Below are 26,569 nucleotides of genomic sequence, written 5' to 3'. Positions count from 1 at the left end.
AATCAAAACTGAGACTGGTTTTGTAAGCAAACGGAGGTGTGAAGTTTCAAAAAATCAGCTTTTCTTCCAACACTACATATTGGCCAAAGATCCTTGAATTAAAGGCTGTTAATAAAATAACTTGACTAGTGAACTCATTCCACTGTAGCTTGTTGAGTTCGAATTGATCCGCCTGTCAAGCTCTTGTTGTTCTGCGAGGTTATCGTTGAAATCTCATTCACACCAGGTTAGCAGAGACTAAAGGAAGGCGGTACCTTTAGATGCCGCTGTAGAGGTGACTGGCAGTGTGTGAAGAGAGATAACACAGGCAGCAAAGCTAATCAGCACGACACACTGTCAACAGTCCCCTCCCCGAAGCCTCCTCCCTTTTCTTTACTCGCGCTCTCCACATGTCAACTGTTTCGTTCAGCAAGCAGCCCGTTTTAACGATAGCGCCCCCACTAATTGCTCTATTAATTCTCTGTCGCTTGATATTTAATTTCTGCAGCCTGTTTCCATCTGCCATGGTATAATGGGTCATGTGCCGCTGCATAGAAACTCCAACCAAACCAAAAAAAATAATGATAATTAATTTTTTTTTAGAAATGATTCAGTATGCAACAAAGAAAATATTAGACAGTAGCTTATTACCAAACCATTCTGGACATGTTTTGGTGAAACGCGGAGGAAAGTTGTGTATTTTTTACACCCCTAGAGAATAAAAGTCATAGATGACCTTGGCGTTCGGAAAAAGTCAAATGGTCTGGCTACGAGCGGGTGACTCTGAAGTAGCAGGGAAGTAAAATTGGGACTAATTTTCTTAATTTGCGATCACCCAGCCGTCATCTCTCCTCATGCTTGTTGTCATTTTCCATCACATTAGTGATGAATAAAGAGCAGCTAGGGGAGCCGTGTCCATGAGCAGAAGACTTGTGAAGTTCTCACATAACTTGGACTCGATTTTTAAACCTTTGTGGGGTGTCACCGAGCATCTGTTGCTCAGGTTTGCTTGTTTGCTTTGCTCTTCCTTTTTTTTTGCCGTGTGATTCACTGTCACGAGGGAGATGGTAAATTATAGCTGTCAGACAGAACTCAAACAGCGTTGCTTGAAAGATGGTTAGGTATACCTCAGGGGGTCAGCCTAGTTTCACTTGTTGCTGTTTCAACGCTCCGAGTGCTGTTTGAAGCCGAAGCTAACACTGTGACAGGTACACAGTGCTCTAGGGGAGGATAACATCAGACATGCTTTGTAAGCTGACATATCTGACACAAGCTCGTGTTTGTGTGTCTGCATGTGTGCATGGCTTCCTGTTGTTCTGTCTGCCTTTGTGTGTGTGTGCGTGTGTGTAATTCCAGGTTCTGGCTGATGCGGTCTCTCGCCTGGTTGTGGATAAGTTCAGTGAGCTGACAGACAACTTTACGTCCCCGCACGCACGGCGAAAAGTGCTGGCAGGCGTCGTCATGACAACAGGTAAGAGTGGAGGAAGAGATTATTGGCACGTTTGTACACAGCAAAGGCTGTTTCAGAGCATCATCAGAGGGAATTTGTGGTTATAAGCCCAGAAAAAGCAGCTGACAACAAATACAGCTGAAGGCATATTTACTGGATGCTGGATGCTCATAGTAAACATGTTTTTAAAAAAAAAAACCCTGTGAGCCAGAAGGTTCAGGCTTCAAAGTGCTCTAAATGCTCGCTTACGGTTTTTCTGTCTCACTTAGAGACGATATCCCTAATGTGGTCATCTCAAACACCAACCTCAAGCTGTGAGAACAGAAACTCCACCCGCCTGCTGTTTAAAAGCTACATTTACAGATGAAAGTTAGCTTAAAGAGAAGAGGGCGGAGTCAATATACCTTCTTTCAGACCAGGATGAATAGAGGAGCTGCAAAAATGCCAAGGAAATATGGAAAGGCTGTATTTTGAACAGTGATTCATATGAAGCTGCTCTGTTAGAGTAAAAGAATAATAATGAGCGTGGTAGGTCCTGGTTAAGATTTTATATTTGTATAGCCTTATAATGTGTCCTTGATTATGTATTTTTAATCATATGTGACAACTTTAATAAGTTTGACATCCGTTGTTTTGTATCAGCCTTCAACCAGCCAGGCAGTACTTCAAATATTTAATGTAGTTAAATAAAATTATTTAAGAATCATATTAATAATCTAATAATATCATAAAAATGCAAATTTAACATCCATTTGTTACTATTTTAAAAACAAGTTTCCATAAAGCTAGGCAACACTGCTGATAGTTTTTGCCATCTGAAGCAAAATCGTCCTTTAAAACACAAAATACAAGACTGCACATTCCCAGACGCACTCTCCTGTAGCATGCATTACAACAGACGCTGCCCACCTGACAGTACCGCACTCGCACAGTCTGTAATTTTGATTTGCTTATTTATTTCTTGCCTCAGAGCATAAGCCGACCACAGCCGAGTGAATATGTCAGTTTTATTTATGTTCTTCTTTTATTGGAATTTGAGCTGTGAGTATGTACCGAATGGTAGTTGTTTATTTATTTATGGGGTTGATCCCCAACAGTTTTAAATTGTTTAAATCTATACAAAAAATTATTTTCATTTTTTTATATTAATGTCTGCGTTATTAATTTGGAGCATTTAATACATTTTAATTTCATTTTATTTATGGTCTTCTTGAACTTTAAGAGAAAGATTTTAGTTATCATGATATATAGCAATAGCGACTGATATGAAAAAAAAAATCATTAAAAATTGCTGCACCTGTATAATAACTATATAATAAAAATATTCAGTTAATGTATATGTGTGATGGTTATGCATATATTAAATAAAAAAACAGTCATTTAGCTGTCTGGCCTCCACCTTTACTGTTTTATCTCTTGCTGCTTTTGTAACAGTGTTGTTGGATGCAGGAGGGAGCTGCTTTCAGCTGGAAACAAAACTGCGTCCATGAGTTATTCAGTACCAAAAAGAAAGCAGACACAGTCCCTGAAACGCTGTGGAACATTTAGCAGCTGTATTAGGTAGATAATTCACTCAAGGTGACAGACAGCAAAAACAGCTGAAAGAGGCTGAATTCTGGTAGCCTTGATTCAAAAGAAATGGGAATCTTATCCATAGCTGAATTTGTGAAACAGGGTATGAAAACCAGGCTCAAGTCCAACATTTTTTATGTTTTATGTTTCTTCAAATTTCAAAAGATTAACATGCAAAAAAATTCATGTATCCATCTTTTTATTTTCTATAAATTTCTTACTTAAAGAAGTGAAACTGTGTCCATTCTTTGAATTATTGCGGTTTAGTAACGACACAGATGCAGAAGTAGTCGCTTGTAGCACATTCAGAAATGATTTAACTTCTAATAAAAAAAACTCCACCAGTTTTACAAGAAACCGTCGATCAAACGCAGTTCACACATCGTTATCACCACAGGCCAAAGACAGGAAGGTTCAGCATCATCCCCAGGGGTGCGTTGCTGCTCAGCTGGGGGGGGGGGGGGGGGGGTTCCCCTCATTGCTGAGAGGCTCGATGAGGATTCGGGGCACTTTTTATTTCATGCATCAGAAACAGTTCGATAAACTAACCCATTTTTTAGACATAGTTTTGAGAGATATTTGGAGACAGTGAAGTTAAGATAGCAAATACTGGAAAGCTAAATTGTTCATGATTGCATCACTGTTTTCATGCGCAGCTGGGATTCTCAGCTTTTCGCATGCCGCGCCACGTTGACGTGTTATCCTGACTACACGATCCTTTCTGCCTCACTCTCAAACTACAGTTCCCCACCAATTACTGCTTCAATTACACGTCTTTCCATGCCGTCACTTTGCCTATAGCATAAACACAGTGACAAGGACATTAAACCTAATTAAGCTCATCATGTGGTTGCTACAGTAACAACTTATAAGCTAGTGTGTAGATGTTTGCAGTGTGACTTCTCGAGGGCATAAGAACAGAATTTATAGTGTTTGCATTAGGAGCACGAGTCCTAATGCGGCTCTGTCCTCCAAACAGGCACAGATGTGAAGGAAGCACAGGTCATTTGTGTCTCCACGGGAACCAAATGCATCAACGGTGAGTACATGAGTGACCGCGGCCTGGCACTCAATGACTGCCACGCTGAGATAATTGCCCGACGCTCGCTCATCAGGTACCTCTACACTCAGCTGGAGTTCTTCCTCAGGTCAGTGTCAATTTGTTTATTTTTTTGATAATCTGATGAAATCCTGCAGCTCTCTGTTCTTCTAGACTTTGAATGTCCGTTTTAAACACAGGTTTTGTGACATTTGTCTGCCTCTGTTTCAATTTCTCATTGATCCGTGGTTATAGCAACAACAAGGAGGACTACCACAAATCAATATTTGTGCTGTGTGACAAGGGAGGCTACAGGTTAAAGGATAACGTTCAGTTCCACCTCTACATCAGCACCTCTCCCTGTGGAGATGCCAGGATTTTCTCTCCACACGAGGCCGGAGTGGAAGGTACGCAGCCTCGCGTCTCCTCCCCAGCTCAGCTCTCACGTGCTTTTAGTTTAGTCTCGTCCAGTTTAGTATTCAGTGTTGACGACAGGTTTTGTTTTTTTTAATTTAATTTAATCTGTAAAGTTTTCCTCTCGTGCTTCATTTCAATTAATTAGAATTTTACTCCACTGTCCAAATACACATTACAGACACATTTAAACAAGGCAGTAGTAATTATAGCTTTTTGTCATTCTCTGTCTGCCGCTTTCAGTCTTTCTGCCGCCCAGCACACCCACACTGTCTGTCTGATTAACCTCCCTCTTACTCCTGTCAGAGAGTCTTCCGTTGCACATGGCAGGCTGAATAAAAAACAGCCACATTCAATTAGTCACTGAATAGATGGCGCCTGCTGGTGGAACAGCACAAAACTTTGATAACATAATAATAAATAACGGGTCACGCTGGGTGGGAGCCGTTTTTACTGCCGGTAGAATAACTGACTGTGGCAAAAATCACTCCTGTTTACTATACAGTCTATTATATACTTAAGTTTCACAATTGTATGTGTCAGAATTCTCAATGAGGAAGTCTGTCCACCATTAAGTGCTCACAAAAAACTCTACAGCTGAATAACAACTTAATGTACATGCCAAGGATGCAACTTTTTTAAGCTGCAGTTAGGGCTGCACGATTAATCGTTAGAAAATCGCGATCTCAATTCATACTTATGTGCGATCTCATTTCCAAATGACAACGATTAAAAAAAAAAAAAAAAAGACGACGACGATTGTACCGCATTTTGATCCGGGACGTAATCTGCATGAAAACAAGCGCTCACTCTTCCTGCTCAACAAATGACAAGGGCGGAGCCTTATACCATGTGATACAGAAGCTGGCTGCTAAAAAAACAACGGAGAGCACGTCAGGGATGACGAGAAAGTGACAGGAGAAAATCCGTCCCGGTCAACCACCCAAACATCAGTAACGGGAACCTTATACAGCGCTTCCCTATACCCGTCGAACTCCCGCAGGCACAAAGAAATTACGGAGGCTATTACTTATCACCTGACCAAAGATATGGCTCCCATCAACACTGTGCAAAACGGGGGATTTAGGAAAATGATCAACATCCTAGACAAACGCTACACAGTGCCGTCCCGCAACTATTTTTCTATTGTTGCACTACCTGCTCTGTACACGCAGCGTCGAGCAACGGTGGAGACGGAATTTCAAGCAGTACAACATTTTGCGGCAACGACAAAATGTGAGACATTTGTTGTTTTTATGTTTATTTATTGTTTTTATGTTCAGTCTCAACTGTTACGAAGTTGATGTGCAGTTAATAAGTGCAATAAATATTTATACTGGAAAAGAAAATCGTGAGAGAATCGTGATCTCAATTCTAAGCAAAAAAATCGTGATTCTCATTTTATGCAAAATCGTGCAGCCCTAGCTGCAGTGCAAAAACACTGAATTTAATACAAATGGTGGATCAGTGGTGTAACAGATTTCAACCAAAGCTTCTGTTTTTGCATGTTGAGGAGGTAGATTTTTGTATATATTAGCATAGAAATGGGGAAAGTAATTTTTTTGGCATTTGAGGTTTTATGTAACTTTTTTTTTATAACTTTTTTCACAAAAACACAACCACAACAGACAAAACTTCTGTTTTAAAATGTCAAAGTCAAAACCTTGACTGACACTTTAAGAGTGTAAACAGGCAAATGCTTTATTCATCCCAAAGGATGGGATGTATAAAGCTGCCAAAGCATGCAAAACTTCAATAAAACACATTTAAAATCACAGAAGAAGAAGGTTACACTAAAGATGGAACTCGGTTAAATAGCAAATGCAAAAAATGGTAAATGGCCTGCATTTGTATAGCGCTTTACTGGTCCCTAAGAACCCCAAAGCGCTTTACACTACATTCAGTCATTCACCCATTCACACACTGTCAAGGTCTGCGGAGGCAGACCGTGCGGAAAGGTGTGTGGTGGACCCAGGTGCGAACACAAACGAGGATGCAGGAGTGGATTCCAACAAAAACGAGCCTTTTATTATGGCTGAAAAACTCATAGAAAAGAACAACAAAGTAACTGAGGGAAAACCTGAACATAGACTGGGAAACTATGACTCTAATGAGATTTAGACAGCAAAATACAAACTATGGCTGGGATACTACGACAAGGGGTAGGGGAGATAACACAGACGACGCGACACAGACTACATGAAACACAGAGACTAAATACACATGAGGGATGATCAGGGGAAGTGGATGCACACGGGGAACACAGGTGACACTGATAATCATAACAAGACACGGCAGGAGTGAACGTAACACTGATGGGAGATGGGCAAAGTAAAGCAGGACGTACACAGAGGTTCAAACAGGAGGAGAGAGAGCACGGGGAGAACGCAGACATAACGGGCTGGGGAAAACATAGAATAAAGCACAAAGAGAGACGAGGGCTCATAAATACACAGAGGGGCACACAGGGGGTAAGAGTCACGAAGGGAAAACACATAAGGAACAACACAACAGGGCAACTCAGAAGACATGGCCTAAATAAGGAACGAAATACAAGAATACAAAGAACTAAGAATACTGGGCCCACATGGCACAGGACCATGACACACACACATTCACACACTGGTGTTGGCAGCTACATTGTAGCCACAGCTGCCCTGGGGCGCACTGACAGAGGCAAAAAAACAGCGATTCAGTAAATCTAAAAACTGTGGTAAAGATTTTCTGTATCAGTCACTGTGGGAGTGGAGCTCTAACCGGTTTTAGACGAACCAGTTGTATATGCAGAGGACGGCCTGGATCCGTTAATTATCCACATCCTATCACAGCCATGGTCAGTTGGATAAGCGCTACATCAGCTGATGGAGGAAAGTTTTTCATGTTCCCGAAAATGTCAAAACTTTTAGGTTAACACACAAAAAACACATTTAATTTATTCATGATAATTTATTCATATTTTCTACAAATGCCTGCTATGGCTGAATCTATCCACCAGTAACACGTCTGGGATTAAACCAACTGTCAGTCGCAACTAGTGCCATCGTTTTTTTTCACGGCTCAGATTAATCTTCCTCCCAAAAAGTCCCGGAGCCAGCAATGTTCATACCGTGGTCCAAGAAGTGTGAGCGAGGCAACATCTCACCACAGCAGACCGTGAAACACATCAGACTACACCCACAGTGTTCCCCCTGGGTCTACTCAGCAAGTTGTTCATCTTATTGTCCAAACACCTCACATTCCCCATGATCATCCCTGAAACTGTTCTGGAGCCCAGTCGTTTCCTCGGTAGCTCCTCCGGGATTTCAGGCCTCGCCGCAGGCCATAGGGTGATCAGTGCAAACAGCTCATGGAGATATACATTAACAAGAGTCTAATATAAGGAAAAAAACACAAGTAGACTTGCAAAACTTGACTTGACAAAGGAAAAGTTTGCATTAAATCATGAAAATAAAAGAAATTCAAAGCAAAAGAGAGCTACTGCAACAGGTTCCCACTCAACAGCGTTTCCTCATTTTTCCTGCTTTTTAACTGAAGAAAAGTAGAATGACACCAAGAAACAGATTCACCCACACATTCACTTTCTTTAATGTTTCCTGATCAAACAAACTGTATCACTCTATCACCAACAGACTTCATGTTCCAAACATCAAACAAGTGTCACATAAAACTATATAAAAGAGTAAATTAAACTCATACTCCTCTCTTCCTTTATGTGCTTCTGCTTATGTGCCACCCAGACCAAGGAGACAGACATCCTAACCGGAAAGCGCGGGGTCAGCTGAGGACCAAAATCGAGTCCGGGGAGGGCACCATCCCTGTAAGGTCCAGCAACACCATCCAGACCTGGGACGGTGTTCTTCAAGGGGAGCGATTACTCACCATGTCCTGCAGTGACAAGATTGCGAGGTATTTTGGGATAAATTGAGTTCAGTTGTCGTCCTTAGAAATATTCAGAAACTCTGTTTCTAAGTACAAAGTACAAACCGAGGAGCCTTTCACGAATAAAACAGATAAAACAATATAAATAAACCAAAATATCAAAGTACACTTTAAAGAAGATTTTTTTTCTTTCTTTGTCACAATTAAATATGTTAACTTCTATTTGTGTAACTTTTAGAGCAAAGGTGAAATCAGTTTTCTCAGAACTGGAACTGCGACTAGTACTACACTGGTTTCTGGCATGAAGGAGGCTGGAAGCTGAAGGTTTAAGTCAACACCATCAGAAATGTAAAAAACAGATGCTTCTGCACGTCTGTACATACCTACAAGTCTCCTGTTATACAGTATATGTGATTCCAGGTCACTAAAGATGATGAATTATATTAATAGAAACAATTCCATACATCGTGGACATATTGACAGAAATGTCAATATCAATAGAGTCATGCTCCTGCAGGCTTTGCGTTACCCGTTGGGTTTTCTCCCATTCTTAGACCGATATGATGATTGAATTGCTTTCTGTGTGTTATTAGAAACCTTTAGTTTAGCGAAGGCTACATAAAGCAACACGTCATGTTTCAGCCCTGACCAGATGTGTTACATGAGACTCTTTTCAGGTGTTTTATTTTCCACTGCTTCAGTCGACTGTACAGCGCTTTATCTTTGCTTTGTCCATCCACCGTGCCATTTCAAGCCTTCCCGGGGTGTCAGGGACAGCTAAATTGATATACTGCCCCCGGGGCCATCTTTGCAGACACATCATAGCATCTTTAGTCTGTGTCCATGTTCAAGGCAACACTCTGCCTCTCTCGTGATGAACGGTGAAGCTTCTCCATAACTCCTCTCGTGAGCCCTCTTCCTCTCGCTTTCTGTGCCCTGGATCATAATATTTTGCCCGAATGGATCGAGTGATTGAATGCCGAGTGTGTATTTGAGGAGGGACATGTCTACTGACTGGCAAATGCTGTTTGCACTACGTGAGCTGCCCTTTCACTGTGTGATTTAGATTTTATGTGGTGGTCCATCGTGGAGGGATCCAAGTCAGTAGAGGGCAAAATAAGGTGGAAGTTGGACGTTTTTAAGTCTGACTAAATTTTTAAAGTTGACACGAGTTACAGATCAGTGCTGAAATCAAGAAGCAGAAAAAAATGCATGTAAGCAATTAAGGTATGAGTATCTTTCTTCCACTGTGAGAAACTATTATGCACGACTTGCGGCGCGACCTCCTCATGACACGGCTATTAGCCGTGTCAGAAATCCTCCACCCACCTGCCTCTGTCCCTGTGTGAGTGATAGTTAGCAACAGGGCTGCCGTTCAATGCAGCTACTGACGGGCAGGCTTTGCCCCGTGCCCCCAGTGCTCCCTCGTTACACATTGTTTTCGCTCCTCTCATTTTCCTCTGATTACACGGCGTCGTTATGAACGAGCCATTCTCTGCCTCGTGTCTGTCCTTTGAATGAGTTCATTAGCATAAAGGCAAATTGTTCTCTCGGTTTTCCTCTTTTCTTTTGTTATTGCTGTAACAGCTCATCACGTGTGCTTTCTGACCTATTCTGACCCTGTTCTCATTTGAGTGTGTACAATCTGTGTGTAGACGCACAAAGCACGGTATTGGGGGGAGGGAAAAAAAGCGATAAAGCAATACAGTGATGTTTGACAGGAATGAAATTGAATGCCTCTCACGACATAACTCTGTGTGAGCGCGCTTGATTGTTGTAGCTTTTTACCCAGTGTGTATGTGTGTCCTTCAGAGGGGATACAGGTGTATATGTGTCACCGTGTTGCTGTGATGAAACAGCGTGAGTGTGTGTGTGTGTTGCAGCAGTTTGTGTGAACGTGTGCTTTCCTGCTCGCAGCTACAGTGAATTTAGATATTTTATTTTGCCCTCCCGCCGTTCCACACACGCCTTCTCACAAACGCGCACACAGAATATTGCATACGGAAACAATGGACCCTCTGTGTAGCCTGCGGTCTTTTGCATGTGTGCATATTATTTTTGATTGTTTTGGGTTCACATTGGTAATTTCACAGACTCTCAAACAGTCTGCCTGAAGTAAAAGGGAGAATGAGAAGAGCTAGCCAACCCTCATTTTGTAATGTTCTCCTAAAGACAAAGGGTAGTGATACTCACGGTTTTTCTCTCAACGTCAGCAAATGCAACAGGAACACCATCGCCAGTGATGAAGTTGTCCAATTAAGTAGCAGCATCACTTTTGTAACCAACACTTTTGTTCATTAGGGTTTTTTGTGCCTTGTAGCTGTGTTGTCAAAAACCTTCAGTATCACGAGTCATCATTGGAACTGATGTAACTGATGATGGTGTTCCTGCAACACTATCACAGTATAGATGCTTTGTTTTGAGTATAAATATAGACAGTGTATTGGTCCCACCCTTATTATCATATTATTGGACGTAATTACTCCGACGCCTCATCTCACAAACATCCTGTTAGTGAACTCGACTGGACTCTAGAAGATACATTAAAGGTGTTTTGATGCTGCTGGAGAGCACAACACAAACAAAATTATGTCGACGAAATTATTGTGACTGTGTGCAATGAACGTTCAGTCTCATTGCCTTTGAAATGTTTGCTTCGAAGGCTGAGACTAGGTCTGCAACCACTCTCAGCCATCTGCAGAGTGACTTTGATGCATCAGGACAGCAATAAAATGGCGAAAAGACATTTCAGTGTGATGTAAGTTTGAGACTGAATTGGGTCAAAGTGGCAGTTACAGAGATTAACTGTGATAAATATGTGTAAATTTCAACTCTGTTGCCGTTTCTTGCAAAGCTGCTGTCGTGTACATACACAGAAATTCACCTTAAAAGCTTTCGTTCAGAATCTCATAGATCTGACATGTTGCGCACAAGTCGTGCCTGTCTCTGCAGGCGGTTCAGTGCATTAGTAATCTGTCTCTGTTTAAAAACTGGATTATAGATTATGGTTTGCAGTTTTATAAAAACCATCACCAATCTGTCTGTTTGGAGATAGGTTGCACTGTGCAGTCGAGTCCAGAGGTTGAGGGTATTGCATGCAACTATTTGCTATCAGTCACTGTTCATAAACTAATTAAATACAGGGACCGAGCAATCACCAAATATTCCTAGTAACGAGGTTGCCTCCCTGATTTTCCTCTGGTGTGACTGAAACATGGATTTTCTGCCATAATTTCTCTGTCTTAAAAATGAGCTTTTCATTCATCTAAATAGTTTTAGTGATTAAACCTTAACAGGAATATTTTGAGGCCAAAAAGATAAACCAGTTGCTTTGCTGCTTCAACGTAACCAAATAGTTTTGGAGCATTAGACCTCATCAAACGTACCCAAGCAGTGAGTGAAAGCAGGAGTAACCTGTCAGTGAAAAGAGCCTTTTTCTTTGATTAAACATTTCAAATGTTGCAGATGTATGTCTTTGAATTCGGTGGGTTTGGAGCTGAATGCCATGTGCACGGTCTGGAAAGCAGGTCATCACTGGGTTTTGAGCTTTCGATGGGATTTGTTGACAGATAAAATGCACTGTATAAGATGCCAGCAGCCTTCAGCACCACCTTTCTCTAACATTTCCCACATCTGTTATTTTTCTTCATTTTTCTCGCTCTCGCTTTTTCTTTGCCTTCACACCCTTACTGACTCTTTCTCCATCTACCCAGAGAGAGAGTTAGAGAAACTTCTCGAACTCTCTCTCTCTCTCTCTCTGGCTCCTTATGTATTTGTCTTTCTGCGAGGAGGGCAGGCACTGCTTCACAGAGCATGTAAATAGGAGAGTGACTGGGGAAAGATGGCTAATGGCACAGCCTGGAAATAAACAGAAGTTTGGGAAAAATGGAATTGGATACCTCACACTGTAGATGGCTGTAGGACGTCAGATAGGACTCAGTGTTCATGTACTAATATGCAGTATTAACTCTGTTTTTGTGTGTATTCCAGCCAGCCTGTGAACATTACAGCGATGTGCTGCCTGTACACTGAAATCCTAAAACTGCCTCAATGATACGTTGAAGTTGTTGTGAAGCTCGTGTGATTTTCTCTCTGCAGGTGGAACGTGGTGGGCATCCAGGGCTCCTTGATGAGCTACTTCACAGAGCCAATCTACTTCTCCAGCATAATCCTGGGCAGCCTTTACCATGCTGACCACCTCTCCAGGGCCATGTACCAGCGCATCGCAGATATCGAAGACCTGCCCCAGCAGTTCACCCTCAACAGGCCTCTTCTCAGCGGTAAGAGCCCTCGCCTTCTTTGATGTAGATGAGGTGGGAAAGTAAGAAAAGTGCATCATCAAGTTTCCTTCTGCAGATCTCTGCTGTTATAGATCAGTCATCACGATTTCACGGGTTGAGAGGATCACTGTGTTAATCTTTACCAATCGACCTGCAGCTGTCTAAATATCAAAGAGGAAGATTTTAATCCTAAGCAGTAAACACATTAATTCACCCTGCTGGTCAGTCAGTCCCGCAGGAACAGGAAGACAGTTATTGCTTTTCTCCTTTTGTTGGATCTGAGCTGACATTTACCTAGTTCCTGTGGAATTTGAATAGCTTTATCATTTTGTGTAAATTTTCAGCATTGTCTTGACCTTTTAAAAAGGCTGTATAGACCAGGACTCCTGCAGTGTTTTCTTCTCTCTCTCTCTTTTCAACTTTCTATTTTTAGATGCAGAGCATGCAGTCTTTGTACTTTGGTTGTTTTTGTAAGACAATGCTGTGTTTGAGGAAAGATGAGTCTGCTTTCCATTTGCATTTCTGCTCCACTTTTTCCACTTAATATTGTTTTTCATTTAAAATATTGTATATAAAGACATTTGCAAGAAGTCATAAATTATTATGTAAATGTTTGGCTCCAGCCCTGCTTATTTACAGTTGCTTTGAAGCTTATAAATGAGTATTAGGGCCGCATTAAGAAAAAAAAATATGTATTGTTAATTTTGAGAAAAAAGGTGGAAATGCGGAGAGTTCCTGCTGCTGCTACTCTCTACAAAATGCCTTGTGTAGGCGAGTTTTTGTGTTTTTCTGATATAACATGCATCCTCTTTATTGCATGAGGGCGTACCTGTCAGTATCCCTGCATTTGTTCATTCCCAGCTGTTTCATTTTGCAGAAGTTTGGCCAACTCTTACAAGTTTGTGTTTTTTCCTTCTGATTCAGCTTTCTGCACCATCTTTTCAACGTCCTTGAACTCATTATTGCGCTCTGTTTATCTGCTAAGAGAGAAATTATTTCCTTGTTACTAAAACTGATTCTAAAACACGATTTCAATAACTCATCTGCACAAAGCCTTTGGCCGTAGCAGCTGTCGTAGAAGCTCCTTCTTTCCACATAAATGCAGTTTCCAGTGACAGCAGTGGGCTGTTTTTGAAACACTGGGTCTTTAATTTCAGACTGAAGTAGACAAAAGACACACAAACAAGTTTTTATTTCAGACAGCGAACCACAGTCGCCACTAACATCGTTACGTAACTCATATAATTTGGCAAATGTGGAGCTGCTATGAGCCCAGTGTCCAGCACCAGCTTACAGACGATGTTTATTTATACAGAGAGATTTATTGGTTTGAAAAAATAAATCTTTAACTAGATTTCAAAAGTTTAATCCATTCATCGCTCCTTTTCTTGCAATTTTTTTTGTGTTTCAGGAAAAAAAGCCTAAAGTCCAGTTATGGTTATAGAGTTACAGCTGTCACAGATTTTGACAGTTGCCAAATGGGTTTAATGAGCAATGAATAATAAACAATAATAGGCAAAGTTTGTACAGTGGCACTCAGGGTCCTTTCGTCACATTTTATTGTCACCTTTATTTTATCATGATGTCCCGCTAAGATCAAAATCAAATCAAAATACTGTAAATTATTATAAGACACATTAGAAGAAAATGTTGCTTTCCCCAGATCTGTCAGAGCTATAGGTACATCCAGAAGCAACCATTAAGAAGAGTGTAGCTGGGAGAAAGGTCCTGCTGTAGACTGGAAGTTCTAGAGTGGCTTCATAGAGAAAAATATGCTAAAATATACCAGACGGCCAAACCACAAACCATAAAGAACGTCGTGGTGAGTCAGAGACTTTGCATTTGTAATAAAATGTAGGGATGAAGGAGGAAGCATGCATATACAATATATCATCATAATCAATTACAGGAAAAAAACACAAGTTAGTAAAGTAAGATTTATTTTGTAAAGTAAAAACCAAGCATCACTTTATGATTACTAATGAGATTAGCAACGTATATATTAAAGAGAAACTTGTCCATCCTTCTATCCGGAAATCCTTAAATCCGGTTATTTTGGACAATTCCGGTCCGGAGGTAGCAGTCTAAGCAGAGAGGCCCAGACAGTCATCACGTCCACCTCATCTGAGGGGTGGGGCACACCAAGTCGTTCCCAAGTCAACCGAGAGATATAATCTCTCCAGAGTCCTGTCACTAAGAGAAAGCCCAGCTACCAAATGAAGGAAATTTCCATTTCAGTTCCATTTCCACTGCTGCTATCTGCGACCTCATTTTTTTCTGCCAGTACCCAGAGCTCGTGACCACAGGTGAGGGTTGGAACGTAGATCGACCGGTAAATTGTCAGCCTCACTTTCACGCTCAGATCTCTCTTCACCATTACAGATCTGTGCAGATCTTGTCATCTATCCATCCATCCAGATACTTGAGGCATGTACCCTTTCACTGGTTTTGCCATCAGATGTAACAATGTAATAATCATCAAACCCCATTGGGCGAGCTTTGCAGAAGACCATATATTTTGTTTCCCGAACATTTAACTTGAAAGTGTCTCAAAAGCACATCTGCTGTTCCTCTTCATGTACATGTAGCATCATCACAAAGTCCAAAACAGACAGAAGGATTCTGAATACACGTCACAGGTCGCAGATATTTAAAAATATGCTGTCAGCATCATTCGTCAGTGCTCTGAAACAGCTCGTGGATGATAACCAAACGAAATCAGTCCCTCATAAAATGGATGAAGACACTTTGCTGTGGAAATTGGATTGTCCTGATGAGTTAGATTGTACAGAGAAGCAGAAGTGAAGGAGCAACACCACAAAACAATAAATAAATTAAAAATACACATGCAGACCAATAAAACTAGCTCTCATGTGGGAAAGGAGGTAGTGATGCTCTTTAGAGGTGTGGGTGATTATTCTGCAGCAGCCGCCTCCACCTAACGGTGTTATATTCTGAGTCTGAATTTTTCAAACTGAATACAAATCCATTCATTCATTTCTAAAGAAACTGAGAGTCATTTTCTGACTTTCCTACTTGAGCTCCATCAAACACGAGCCAGTGTTTAATTAAAATTTTGACATTTTCAGCTTTGTTGGACTGCTGCTCTGTTTTCCACCAAAACATCCAGCTGGCCGTGCCTCTCTTGCCCAGCTGTGCGCTGATACAAACACGCAAAGCAAAGTTCAAGGTCAAGAAAATACCACACTGCTACAGCACTGCTTACACTGCTCATTGTGCTGCCATGAATATAGGGCAGTCCATATCAAACAAGTGGAATGAGTGGCACTGTGGAGATTTCCTTTACATCCTGGGGGATGACATGGGGCTTCATATCACACAGCCGGGATGTACGTTTAGCTCACCCTGCTCCTTCCCTCTAAATGGCAAGTAAAGGAGATAATGGTGGAAGGTTATTAACCTTTTCCGCTTTAGAGAGTTTTTAGCGGTGAAAGTGCTGTGGCGTTAGAGCGCTGAGGATTTCATCCCCTTTAAATCATCTTCTGCCACAAGTGCTGCCAAATGGAACCAAGGAGCTTAATGCACACACACACACACACACACACACACACACACACACACACACACAGAGGAAGACACAGGGATTTATGGCATCCATATATCTCCCATTTATGCTTGAGATACAGTGGAGGCCAAAGCCCTGAAGTGTGTTAGACGAGAGCGAGCTCTGTCCTCACAGTCCCCCCAGGTGGATTCTACTGTTTGTCTCTACTGAGTTAGACAAAATGAAATGAGAAGAAGAAAAACTGTCCTGTTTAGAGATATTGCAGCTGTGGGAACAGCTGTCCTTTGGAAGGATGGACTGCCATGTTTGGGTACTTCCTTCATTGTTTAATACATCCACACATGAGGTAATAGAAAGTCTGGGTGCTGTGGGAATTCGCTGGAGCGGTGCCGTGCAATTATTCCATTTCTGGCATTGACGTAATGTTAACAAAAGATTTTTACATTCTGCGGAGGTCCTATAAATAAAAATGTCTCTGTTTTAACCTGCAGCCTCGCTCGGTCTTTGACTCTGGGTGTTTTTAATGGCAGGTATAAGTAATGCTGAAGCCAGGCAGCCAGGCAAGGCTCCAAACTTCAGTGTGAACTGGACGGTGGGTGACCAGGCCCTGGAGGTGATCAACGCAACCACGGGCAAGGACGACATGGGCCGCGCCTCACGGCTCTGCAAACACGCACTCTACAGCCGCTGGGTGCGCCTTCACTCCAAGGTACGGCGAGGCCAGAGCGCACATTCACACGCACCTCGCTGTAATACTGGCGCAGACGTGCAGCTAAGCTACGAGGTCATTCCTTGGAAGCTCTGTTCTGATTGTTTGCACGTGAGCGATGTCACTATTGACCTCGCACAGAGAGCAAAGGTCAACTTTGGTGTCAAACAGACTCAACTTAAATGTTGAGAATGAAAGCTGGGTCTGTGGCTACAGCAAGTCCAAAGGATTGGCTCAAGGAGCAGTTTTTTCTAACATTAGCATCGCTTTCTGGCATGACTGTGATGTGGAGTGCGTTGCACTGTGCTGAGGCGTGTGTGTGAGAACATCTCCCTGCTATCATACACCCACTGACTTCGTCCACTTTCCCAGTAATATAATTTAACGTTTAGACACGTTAGTAGTCAGAGCCTGACTTCCAAGGAGTGCAAACAAGTTTCTTTTTCTTTGTGTGGTAGGAGCTGAGATTTTAGATTAATGCGTGGTTGTTTTTGGTTTGTTTCTGTTATTCTGTTGCTTACTTTCCTTTCTCTGCGTCCTCAGCTGTCGTCCATCTTGCGGATCAAGGTGTCGAAGCCGAGCTCCTACCACGAAGCAAAGCAGGCGGCCACAGAGTACCACTCTGCCAAGCAGGCGCTCATCAAGGCCTTCCACAAGGCCGGCTTGGGGGCTTGGGTCAAAAAGCCCATCGAGCAAGACCAGTTCACCCTCAGCTCCTGAGGGAGTCGAGGGATTCCTTAACCACCCCCTCCTCTTTCCCTGACCCAGGCCTGAGAGAGCCCCCGTATTAACAAGCAGACACTTACTTCCGTCCCATGTGTCAGCACGCACGTGCACTTTGTATTTGTGGAAATGAACGTGCGCCGTTTCACAAACCATCCGTAACTCATCATTCTCATTCCTCAGAGGACATCAGCCTCGTGTCTTTGATTTAACTTTTTACTTTGATTTTACTGTGTAAAACTGGAATCCATGTTTTGTTTTTTCGTTTAACACGCACCCATTTGTTTCCCAGAGAAATCTTGTTCTTATGGCGTAGATGTGGAAGCTGAAATTATACCGTTCTGTCTTGTTGATCAATAAGTAGCTAATTTAGGTCGGAATGTAGCCTAGAAACGGGATCTTTGTTGACTAAAACCAATGTATATGGACCTAAAACAATATATATCTTTGCTAAAATTAATGACACTGACAAATTTTAATTTAATTATGCATAAATCTTCAAGATGTAAATCTAGTGCTGAGAAAAACATAAGCGTTGTAACGTTTAATGTGTGTTATTTGGTCCGTTCCTTAGCTGAGACTACGTGTTCTTATCCTCTGGATTAAAGATACAAATGTTACAAAATGTTGTCGCCCTGTTTGAGTCACTGACTGGAAAGAGTTTATAAGGCAGGTGTGACAGCGTCGTAGCGCTCTTTCCTTTATTTTTATGTCGTGTTCATTCATCTGTGCGTATGATTTTTAAGTTATTTTATGTCACTCTCATTTCATACTTGAACAGATGCGAGGGAGGGGTGAGGGTCACGTTGACTGCCCCCCCCCCCCCCCCACCCCTCGCCTGGGTCTTGGGAGAAGCTTTGGGAGGTGCTGCACGTTGTATTTTTTTCTTGATCCAAGCCATGGCTTTGCATGGAAACTGAACTTAGAGGCCTGCAGAGCGGAAAACGTAGGATGGGGAGCCCCGTGCGTCCGTCGGCGAATGATGTTGAATGAATGCCAGCATCTTCCTCCACAGGCAGCTTTGAATCTTTGTCTCTATTTTCTAGATTTCTTGTGATTGATTGTTTAATTTTTGAGGGAAGGGGGGGATGGGAACAATTATTTTTTTCACCCTTAGGCATTTGAGGACTGGGGCTAATGCCACAGTGAACATAGCGATAGTATAACGGACCTCTCAGATCTTGTAATTATGTCATTTTGTTGCAGGGAACAATGATGGCTGACAGATGACATGGTATATATGTACTGTAGCAGCACATACAGTATATCACTAGATGCAATCCCTCCACATTATTGTGTGCGGAATCAGCTAGATGAACAGCAGAGTAAAATGCAACCCCTGCATGAGAAGACTCAGAAGTCGTATGCTAAAATGTATCACAGTGTGATGTCATGTTCATCCTCGTCCTCTCTACGCCCAGTTAAGAAACATGTTAGCTGCATATTCCATGTTGTGAATTAACTCGATTCCTGTACACCCCGAGTGCATAAATGTCCTCATGTTTTCAATTTGTAAATGAGGATGTTTTCCCGCGGTGACTTCCTATTTCCAGCTGCAGGAAATTTCTATGTGCGGGTGTGCGTGCAATTAATGTGTGTGCTCAGGTTGTCTTTAAGCATATTCCTGTCAGATTTTCACCAAAGATGATGATGTCCATGTGTGTTTCTGCCCCAGTGTTTTCCTTTTCTTTTTCAAATATCTAACATTGTGGCATCGACCCTTTACTGTCCGGTCTTTTGCATACCCGCACAACAATGTACTACTTTTACTTTGTACAAAAACGATGTGCTCGATTCAAAGTGGGAGAAATACAAATGTCAGGCTTCTTAGTGCATCTGTAGCTGTCAATCAGTGATCATGTGTATATTGTGAGCTGCGATCATTATTGCTGCAAAATACTAGTTCTGTGTAAATAAGGAGCAACAAAGGCAACACGTCTTCTGACCTGTACAATCGATTCATCCTCAAGAACAAAAAAAAAAAAAAAACCAAAAGGTTTTGATCCCTCCTCTGTTGCCGAGATTGTGAAGATGTTACTGTTGCTAAGTAAGTATTTGTGATTCTGTGTCACTCACTGGGCACCATAAAGCATGGCACTAACACTGCCGGGGTCAACATGCTTCATCCCCATTGTAGCCACCCATGTTTTAAAAAAAAAAATATGCACTGTAAAGTGCCTAAGCTCAAAGTGGCATCCACCAGCTGGCACGTGTGATGTCATGTATGTACCTTTCACTTATACTTGGTTGTTTTTGGGGGTATTTTTGTTTGTTTGTTTTTAGTCAGTATTTAAAAAGCAGGAAGCGGGGACTCCCAGAGTAGAGTTAAAGTTAAAAAAAAAAACTTAAAAAGTATCCAGTGCCCCCCCGACAAACAGATCCAGACCAAAGTCTCGAGCAATACTGATAATATCTCCTGTAACATCAGGCCAAAACCAACAGAGTGTCGAGTTTTCCTCCCCTTCTGCTCCTTCGGTTTTCTGTTGGTGTTCTTCGTTTATTCTAAACTGCAAAGTCTGAGATTTTTTAATATAGATATTTCCCCCTAAAGACTGCCTGCTTGTTGGATTTTGTTTTCATTTTTAACTGCACTAAAGATGTCAACAGATGATGTCATGATCTCTCTCTCTATACATATATATATATATATATATGTATATATATATTTAAAAAAAGACAAAGTCCCCATTTATGGATTAGATGGATCAAACTATCTGCAAGAACTGAACTGCTTCTGCTTAACCCTTTGTGAATCCTCAATGATGGTCAGTGCACCCCTCCACCCCACCCCTTCTGAAGCTGCACCCATTGGTGGGGTTCTTTTTTATTTATTTGTTATAATTATTATTATTATGTTTCTTTTGTTTGGTGACTCCAGATCGGTCAGTGTTTGTTAACTGATTTCCAGAGCCACTGCTCTCCGTTCTTCTCCTTCTGCAGTTGTCCAATGTGTGAAACCCTCCCCTGACAAAAACTACAATTTTGCATGTACTACCAACACTGAAGCTGCACCTAGCATGATGACAAACTTTTAAAGGACTCGTGTAGAAAAAAAAAAAGAGTTAACAGCTAAAGATAGATATATAAAGTGAACAAAAAAAGAATAAAAGAGTTCTTAGTTTACTTTTGCACATGGTTGGGATTCTTTTTTTATCGCATTTCTGTGTGTGTATGAAAGAGAGAGAGTGAGTCTGAAATCATGCGAGAGCATCACTTCAGGTTTGCAGCAGATTGGGACACAGAGACAAACTCCACAGTCTAAACTGTAGTTCATGTGTGTTGGATGAAGAATGCGTGGAGGATTTAACTTGTGCTTGCTATGACTAAACTGTTACTAAGTGAAAATACTACATCATAAAAGCTCTGACTTCAAAACTGCACTTAGTTAAAACTGAGCTTTGAGTCATTGCATCATTATACAGTGACAGCCCTTCAAAGGCTAGCAGGGTCGATGTGAACGTCCGGGTCATACACATTATCCCACTTTTCAATCAGTCGATTTTGTTTCTGCCTTAATTCTTGATCCCATTGATTCAACAATCAATGGAAACATTCCTCAGCGATTTTGGTCCGTGTTGAAATGCACATCCATGATGCTAATTTCACAGATGGCCAGTTTGAGATAATGTGTATTTTGTGACATGGTGCGATCTCCTGCTGGAAGCAGACATCAGAAGATGATACACTGTGGTTATGAAGATAGTGGCATGGTCTGCAACAATACTCAGCTGGTTTGGCATCAGTTGATGCAAGGGCCCAAAGTGTTTCCTAAATAATTTCTATACCATTACAACATCAGCAGCAGTCTGAACTACTGATACAAGGCAGGCTGTCTTGCTTATACCAAATTCTGACCCTACCATCCGAACAGAAAACTTCTTCCGATCTTCTATGGTGTAATTTTGGTGAATCTGAGTGAACTGTAGCATCAGTTTAGTGTTCTTAGCTGACAGGTGTGGTCTTGTTCATAGCTTGGTTGCAACGAGTGGGTGTTTTGCCGCTGGCCTTCAGACCATTCTCTGTAGTCCCCAGAGATGGTTGTGCAGAACGTCCCGGTAGATCCACAGTTTCCCAAACACTCAGACCAGCCAGCAAACACAATAACACATTTAAAATCGCACTTCTTTCCCATTGATGCTCGGTGTAATCTCAGCAGATCGTCTTAACCATGTCTACACTCCTACATGCATCGCCTCACTTTCTTGTGAACGACTAGTTAGATATTTGCATCAATGAGGAGTTTAACAGGTGTATCTAATGAAGTGGCCAGCGAGTATCCATCTATATAGCTATCTATACTGTATATATCAGTCGTGAGGCTTTATGTCATGGCCAGCTATATTGAAAACTGTGAAGCTCTTATTGGTAAAAGAATTTGGGCACTTGTTGCTGCACAAATGCTTTTAAACTGGTGCTGAGGTTTTGTGTAGACTCACAGTTGTGAGTGTGGATTCAGGACTAGAGTTGACCACACATGCAAAGAAGATTAGTTATGTTCAAAAACTATTTTTGAGGGATATCAGAAGTAGTTTATCAAATTAACAGTTCGTACACTTCGAAAAAGGAGTTTTACTCAAGAAGAACGCACCACAGGGACCGAGGAGCACAAATCTTGTCATGAGTGGAAAATCATTTTCATGGTAGTGAAAACCACAATCCATCAGTGAGGAATGTTCTACAGGATGGTCATGAAAAGAGGGTCCAGAGCATTCATCACAAGCCTATACTCAGCCTCTGAAACCGAGCAATCAGGCTGTATTCTGCAAAAACACACAACACTAAACCCTGCAGAGTAGCATAACAAAGTTTTATGGGCTACTGAAACAAAAATCAACCTCGATCAAAATGTTGGAAGAAAGCAAGTATGGAGAGAAAGCAAGGAAAGCAGATTCTGTTATGGTTTGGGCGCGTATCGCTGCCAGTGGAGCTGGCATTTTGACATTTAGTAATAATTTAGCTTTTGACAGGAGCAACAGGGTGGATGCAGAAGTACACAGAAGCATTTTGTGTACTCAGAGCCAGAGAAGTACATCATATTCACACATTCTGTAATCCTAAATGTGGCAAAAGCAGGAAAAGAGCTTTTCAGCCAAGAGAAGGGCCGGTTATCTGCTCTGATGCCAGTTTATCATAATCATGTACACTTCAAATTAAAGATGTGACATGAACTTTCAACAGAGCTTCAGTTATTGGTGTTTAAGATGTCGTTTTTAATGGAAGCTATTATTTAAGTTGTGATAAGTAAACATGCTCTGTCAGTACAGACGAATGTACCAGAGCACAGAGCCTGGAGATGGTCTGGATGCTATTCTGGTTTCATACCCACAGAACATGAACTTACCGGCACAACTCACAACAGTGCCACATGGACCGACTCGGATCAGCTGCTGTATTAATCAGCAGGATGTATAAAACAGGATGTATGCACACTTTACCTGAAAACCTCAAGCCCACGTTGCCTGTGCTTTATAGCATCGTTCATAGTGGATATACTCTGATGCATGTTTGACTTAACAAATCTTCCGATTAACAAGCAGCATCATTACTGAAATGCACCCTTACTGCTGCCTGCTGTCGCTGCAGGTATATTTAGGTAAAAACATTTATTTCTCAATCTCAAAAATGTGTAAAATATTTGAAAAGCATTCCAAGCATTTCTCCTATTTCATGAAAGTAGCTTAGTTTTCTCATTAAAAAGAGAATTTTAGCATGCCCAATTAGCAAATGTGTTTCACAGTTTATGTCAGTTTAAGGAGTTTAGCTGTGAACACAACGGCCTTCAGACACATGTGTTGTTTTCGGGTTTTATTTTTACTACCGTGACTGACCGGTAACCATAAAGCAATCTTCAAACTCTTTAAATAAATGAAGATCTCAGAAAAATGTGAAACCGCGCACGAAGAAATCACGGCGTGCATACAGTCGACAGAGAATGTTAAAATGTGTTTCAAGTCGATGTTTCTGTCTGCGCGTCTGATCAGCATCCCAGAAGATACCGACACCGGATCAATAATAAATCACACATGGCTGCTTTAAACCCCCCACCCCCACGCTCCGCTGACATGATGAAAGCTCGAAAAACAGATTCAAACAGTCGTGACAGGTGAATTCAATAATGCAAAAATCCATCTGCTGAGTCTCCAATACCATGTTGCTCTTTGCATAAATGTTAATATTATCACATTTGTCAGAGATAAAAGTCATACAGTATCCAGCAGCTATATGTGCTTTGTTAGTGTCATGTGTTGTTGTTTTTGTCACTAGTGACAGAAAATGAATGAATGAATTTGATATGACGTTCACAAATGTTACTTAAATTAGACTACTATAATATAAAACCACTGGAAACAACCGTCTCAGCAACACACGGAGCACAAATGTGGAAATAAAATGAAACATGACTACATACAGTAGAGGCCGGTGAGGCGGCTCAGCCCCCCTGGTGCGGTATACGTGTGAGAGCGAGGGCAGCAGCTTGTGTCCCTGAGAGAAATGACAAATCATTAGCTTTGGTCCAGGGGTAAATGGAAGCCACACTCTTCCAAGGCCCACATTTCCATTTCAATTTTCTGCTCAACAGAGTTGATGTATGTGGCGAATCACATGGCAAGACCAGTCTCCACCTCGAGCCTGCTGTTATTCACTGGTTGGAGTGTGTCTGTGACCTTGTGTCTTCGTGTGTGCCCACTGTGTGTGCGAGTGTTTTATCAAGTGATAGCACTAACTCATTGTCACTGAAACCAAAGCAAAGAGACAAGTGAAGACAGTCTCCAGACTGAAGTGTGATTATAAAAGAAAAATGAAATCAAAGGGCGGCGTGTTTGATGATATGAGCTGACGATGATGAATTCATTCTGTAGATTATAAACTTCTCCTAACTGACACACTAGACTGTCCACCCGAGCGAGCTCATTAAACGAGAAAATTATAAGCTGATGCCGGTGTAGTGCACCGAGAGACCCGCTGACAAAAATGCTACGACAGGTACAACAACAAAAAAGTAGCAAGAAACCTGCAGCCTTGTCTCTCTTCCCAGCAGCTGCCTTTCCAGTACAAACTTTCTCTGACGGCTTGGGAATAAAAAAAATCTCAGAAATACTTAATAAAACAGTAAAGTGCCAAATAATGTATTTTGAGCACATCAATGCTGTCTGCATCTCACAAAGACTGCGAGGGGGCATAATGAGCTGCAGTGGGACCACAGACTGAGGAAGTTTAGGCCTCGGGTTCGTACAATAATAATCATGAACCATTAATAAAACAGCATTTCAAGACAGCCAAAAATGTGCTTTTCTAACGGTAGGTGGGAAGTAATACTTTAACACAGTATGAATATGACACATTTTATAAGAAGAGGACGTTAAACCAGCAGTTACAGCTCATGTGGTTTGGTATATCTTACTCTGCTCAAAGTGAGCGAGTGTGTAATCAGTTCAGTTTGTTAGCAGACTAGCATCCAGAGTTTTCACAATATCACTGGGTCAAAGTCAAAGCCAAGGTCACACGAAATGTGAAAATTAGCAAAAACTTATAACCCAGTTTTCATGGACTGTCTTCATACTTTACAGCAATATACCAGGCCTAGGGGGCATAACTACTGACCTTCATTGTTAGTGCCCAAGGTCAAAGTTAACCTTGAAAAAAAATTCCTATAGAGCAATATATCATGGAGAGATTTGTACAGCACACTTTTTTTATTTTTTCAATATGACGCCTCGCCTTGAAGTCACAGTGATGCCATAAAGTTTTGCAAAAGTTTTCCAACACAATTAATTTTAAATCTCAACTTTTTACAGCTTATAAAAGCCAAAGATTTCAAATTATTCTGCTCCAGACATATGAGGATAATACCATTTTAATATGTAATGCTTCAGTGTCATATGTCTAAAGGTCATGGTCACACGAATTAGGAAAAAGCTTTAGTTTCATTGTCTCCAAACTTTAAATAATATCTTGGTGCTTGGGGAACATAAACACTTTCTTTGTTTGAGCTCTTTTTTCAGTGCAGCATTATTTGACTTCACAGTGACACAAAAAGATTCATATTTCCATATTAACAATGCTTTTATCAGCACGAATGGGCAGGGATAGCTCAGTAGGTAGAGTGGTGGCCCCATGATCGGAAGGTCGGGGTTTGATTCCCCTGAACAGCTACCCTGAGGTACCCCTGAGCAAGGTACCGTCCCTACACACTGCTCCTCGGGTGCCCAATGGCTGCTCACTGAGTGAATGGGTTAAATGCAGAGAGGAATTTCCCCACGGGGGTCAATAAAGTACACTTTCTTTTTTTCAAATGATATATGAAAACACTGCAGATATCATTATCGTGAAATTTCCATATTATCAATGCTGATGTCAGCATAACACATCAATGTTTCAGCATCACCCTCTATAATTGTGGCCAAAATCTTTATTTCTGCAAAATATACACAAGTACTTAAAAACGGCTGCCATAGGTCTGGAGTTATACAATCATGCTAAAAAGAAAGTGCACCCTCTTTCACTTTCACAATCTGGTACTTTGCTGGTTTTAAAATGAGGTCAATACAACCTCAAACGTACTAAAAACATGCAGTATTACACATCATTAATTATTTAACCAAAATTTGGTTAAAATGCAGAAGCAGTGTGTGAAAAACTGAGGACAAGCTAGCTTCTTCTGTGGAGTTTAAGAGGGTTAGTAGCAGCTGGTTAAATAATCATCAGCCATTGTGACTATGCCCGTGACAGCGAACGTTTTGGCAGTTTGTCGGTCTGGAGCATTCACAATGCCGAGCAGGACAGACGTCATCAATGCTTTCAGAGAAGCAGTTGTTGCTACACATTAATCTGGGATTGGTTATGAGGGCATTCTCAAACAATTCCATCATCCTGGAGTGAGAAAGATGATCCACAAGAGGAAAACATTCAAGACAGTTACTAATCTAAGCCTAAATACGAAGCCTGAACCCATGCAATGTTCAGTGAAACTGCAAAAAAATCGAACGAAAAAGTGAAG

At 41.5% G+C, this 26,569-nt stretch overlaps 1 protein-coding gene across 1 annotated transcript in view; it reads left to right on the top strand.

Annotated features, from left to right (window-relative positions):
* The window catches only part of adarb1b (adenosine deaminase RNA specific B1b), a 131,684-nt gene extending 113,650 nt beyond the window's left edge, over positions 1-18,034 (top strand). Inside the window, exons 6-12 of the mRNA XM_085373956.1 lie at positions 1,336-1,450; positions 3,981-4,149; positions 4,296-4,447; positions 8,192-8,360; positions 12,432-12,613; positions 16,670-16,848; positions 17,392-18,034. Coding sequence (XP_085230082.1) covers positions 1,336-1,450; positions 3,981-4,149; positions 4,296-4,447; positions 8,192-8,360; positions 12,432-12,613; positions 16,670-16,848; positions 17,392-17,568 — 1,143 coding nt within the window. The 3' untranslated portion in view covers positions 17,569-18,034. The remainder of the gene's footprint in view (positions 1-1,335; positions 1,451-3,980; positions 4,150-4,295; positions 4,448-8,191; positions 8,361-12,431; positions 12,614-16,669; positions 16,849-17,391) is intronic.
* Positions 18,035-26,569: the final 8,535 nt, after the last annotated feature.

This window comes from Diplotaxodon limnothrissa, linkage group LG16 (genome assembly GCF_057381915.1).
Source record: "Diplotaxodon limnothrissa isolate DT_005_m linkage group LG16, D_limnothrissa_male_GT1.1, whole genome shotgun sequence".
NCBI lineage: Eukaryota > Metazoa > Chordata > Actinopteri > Cichliformes > Cichlidae > Diplotaxodon > Diplotaxodon limnothrissa.
This window is presented reverse-complemented; position numbering and strand designations above follow the sequence as displayed.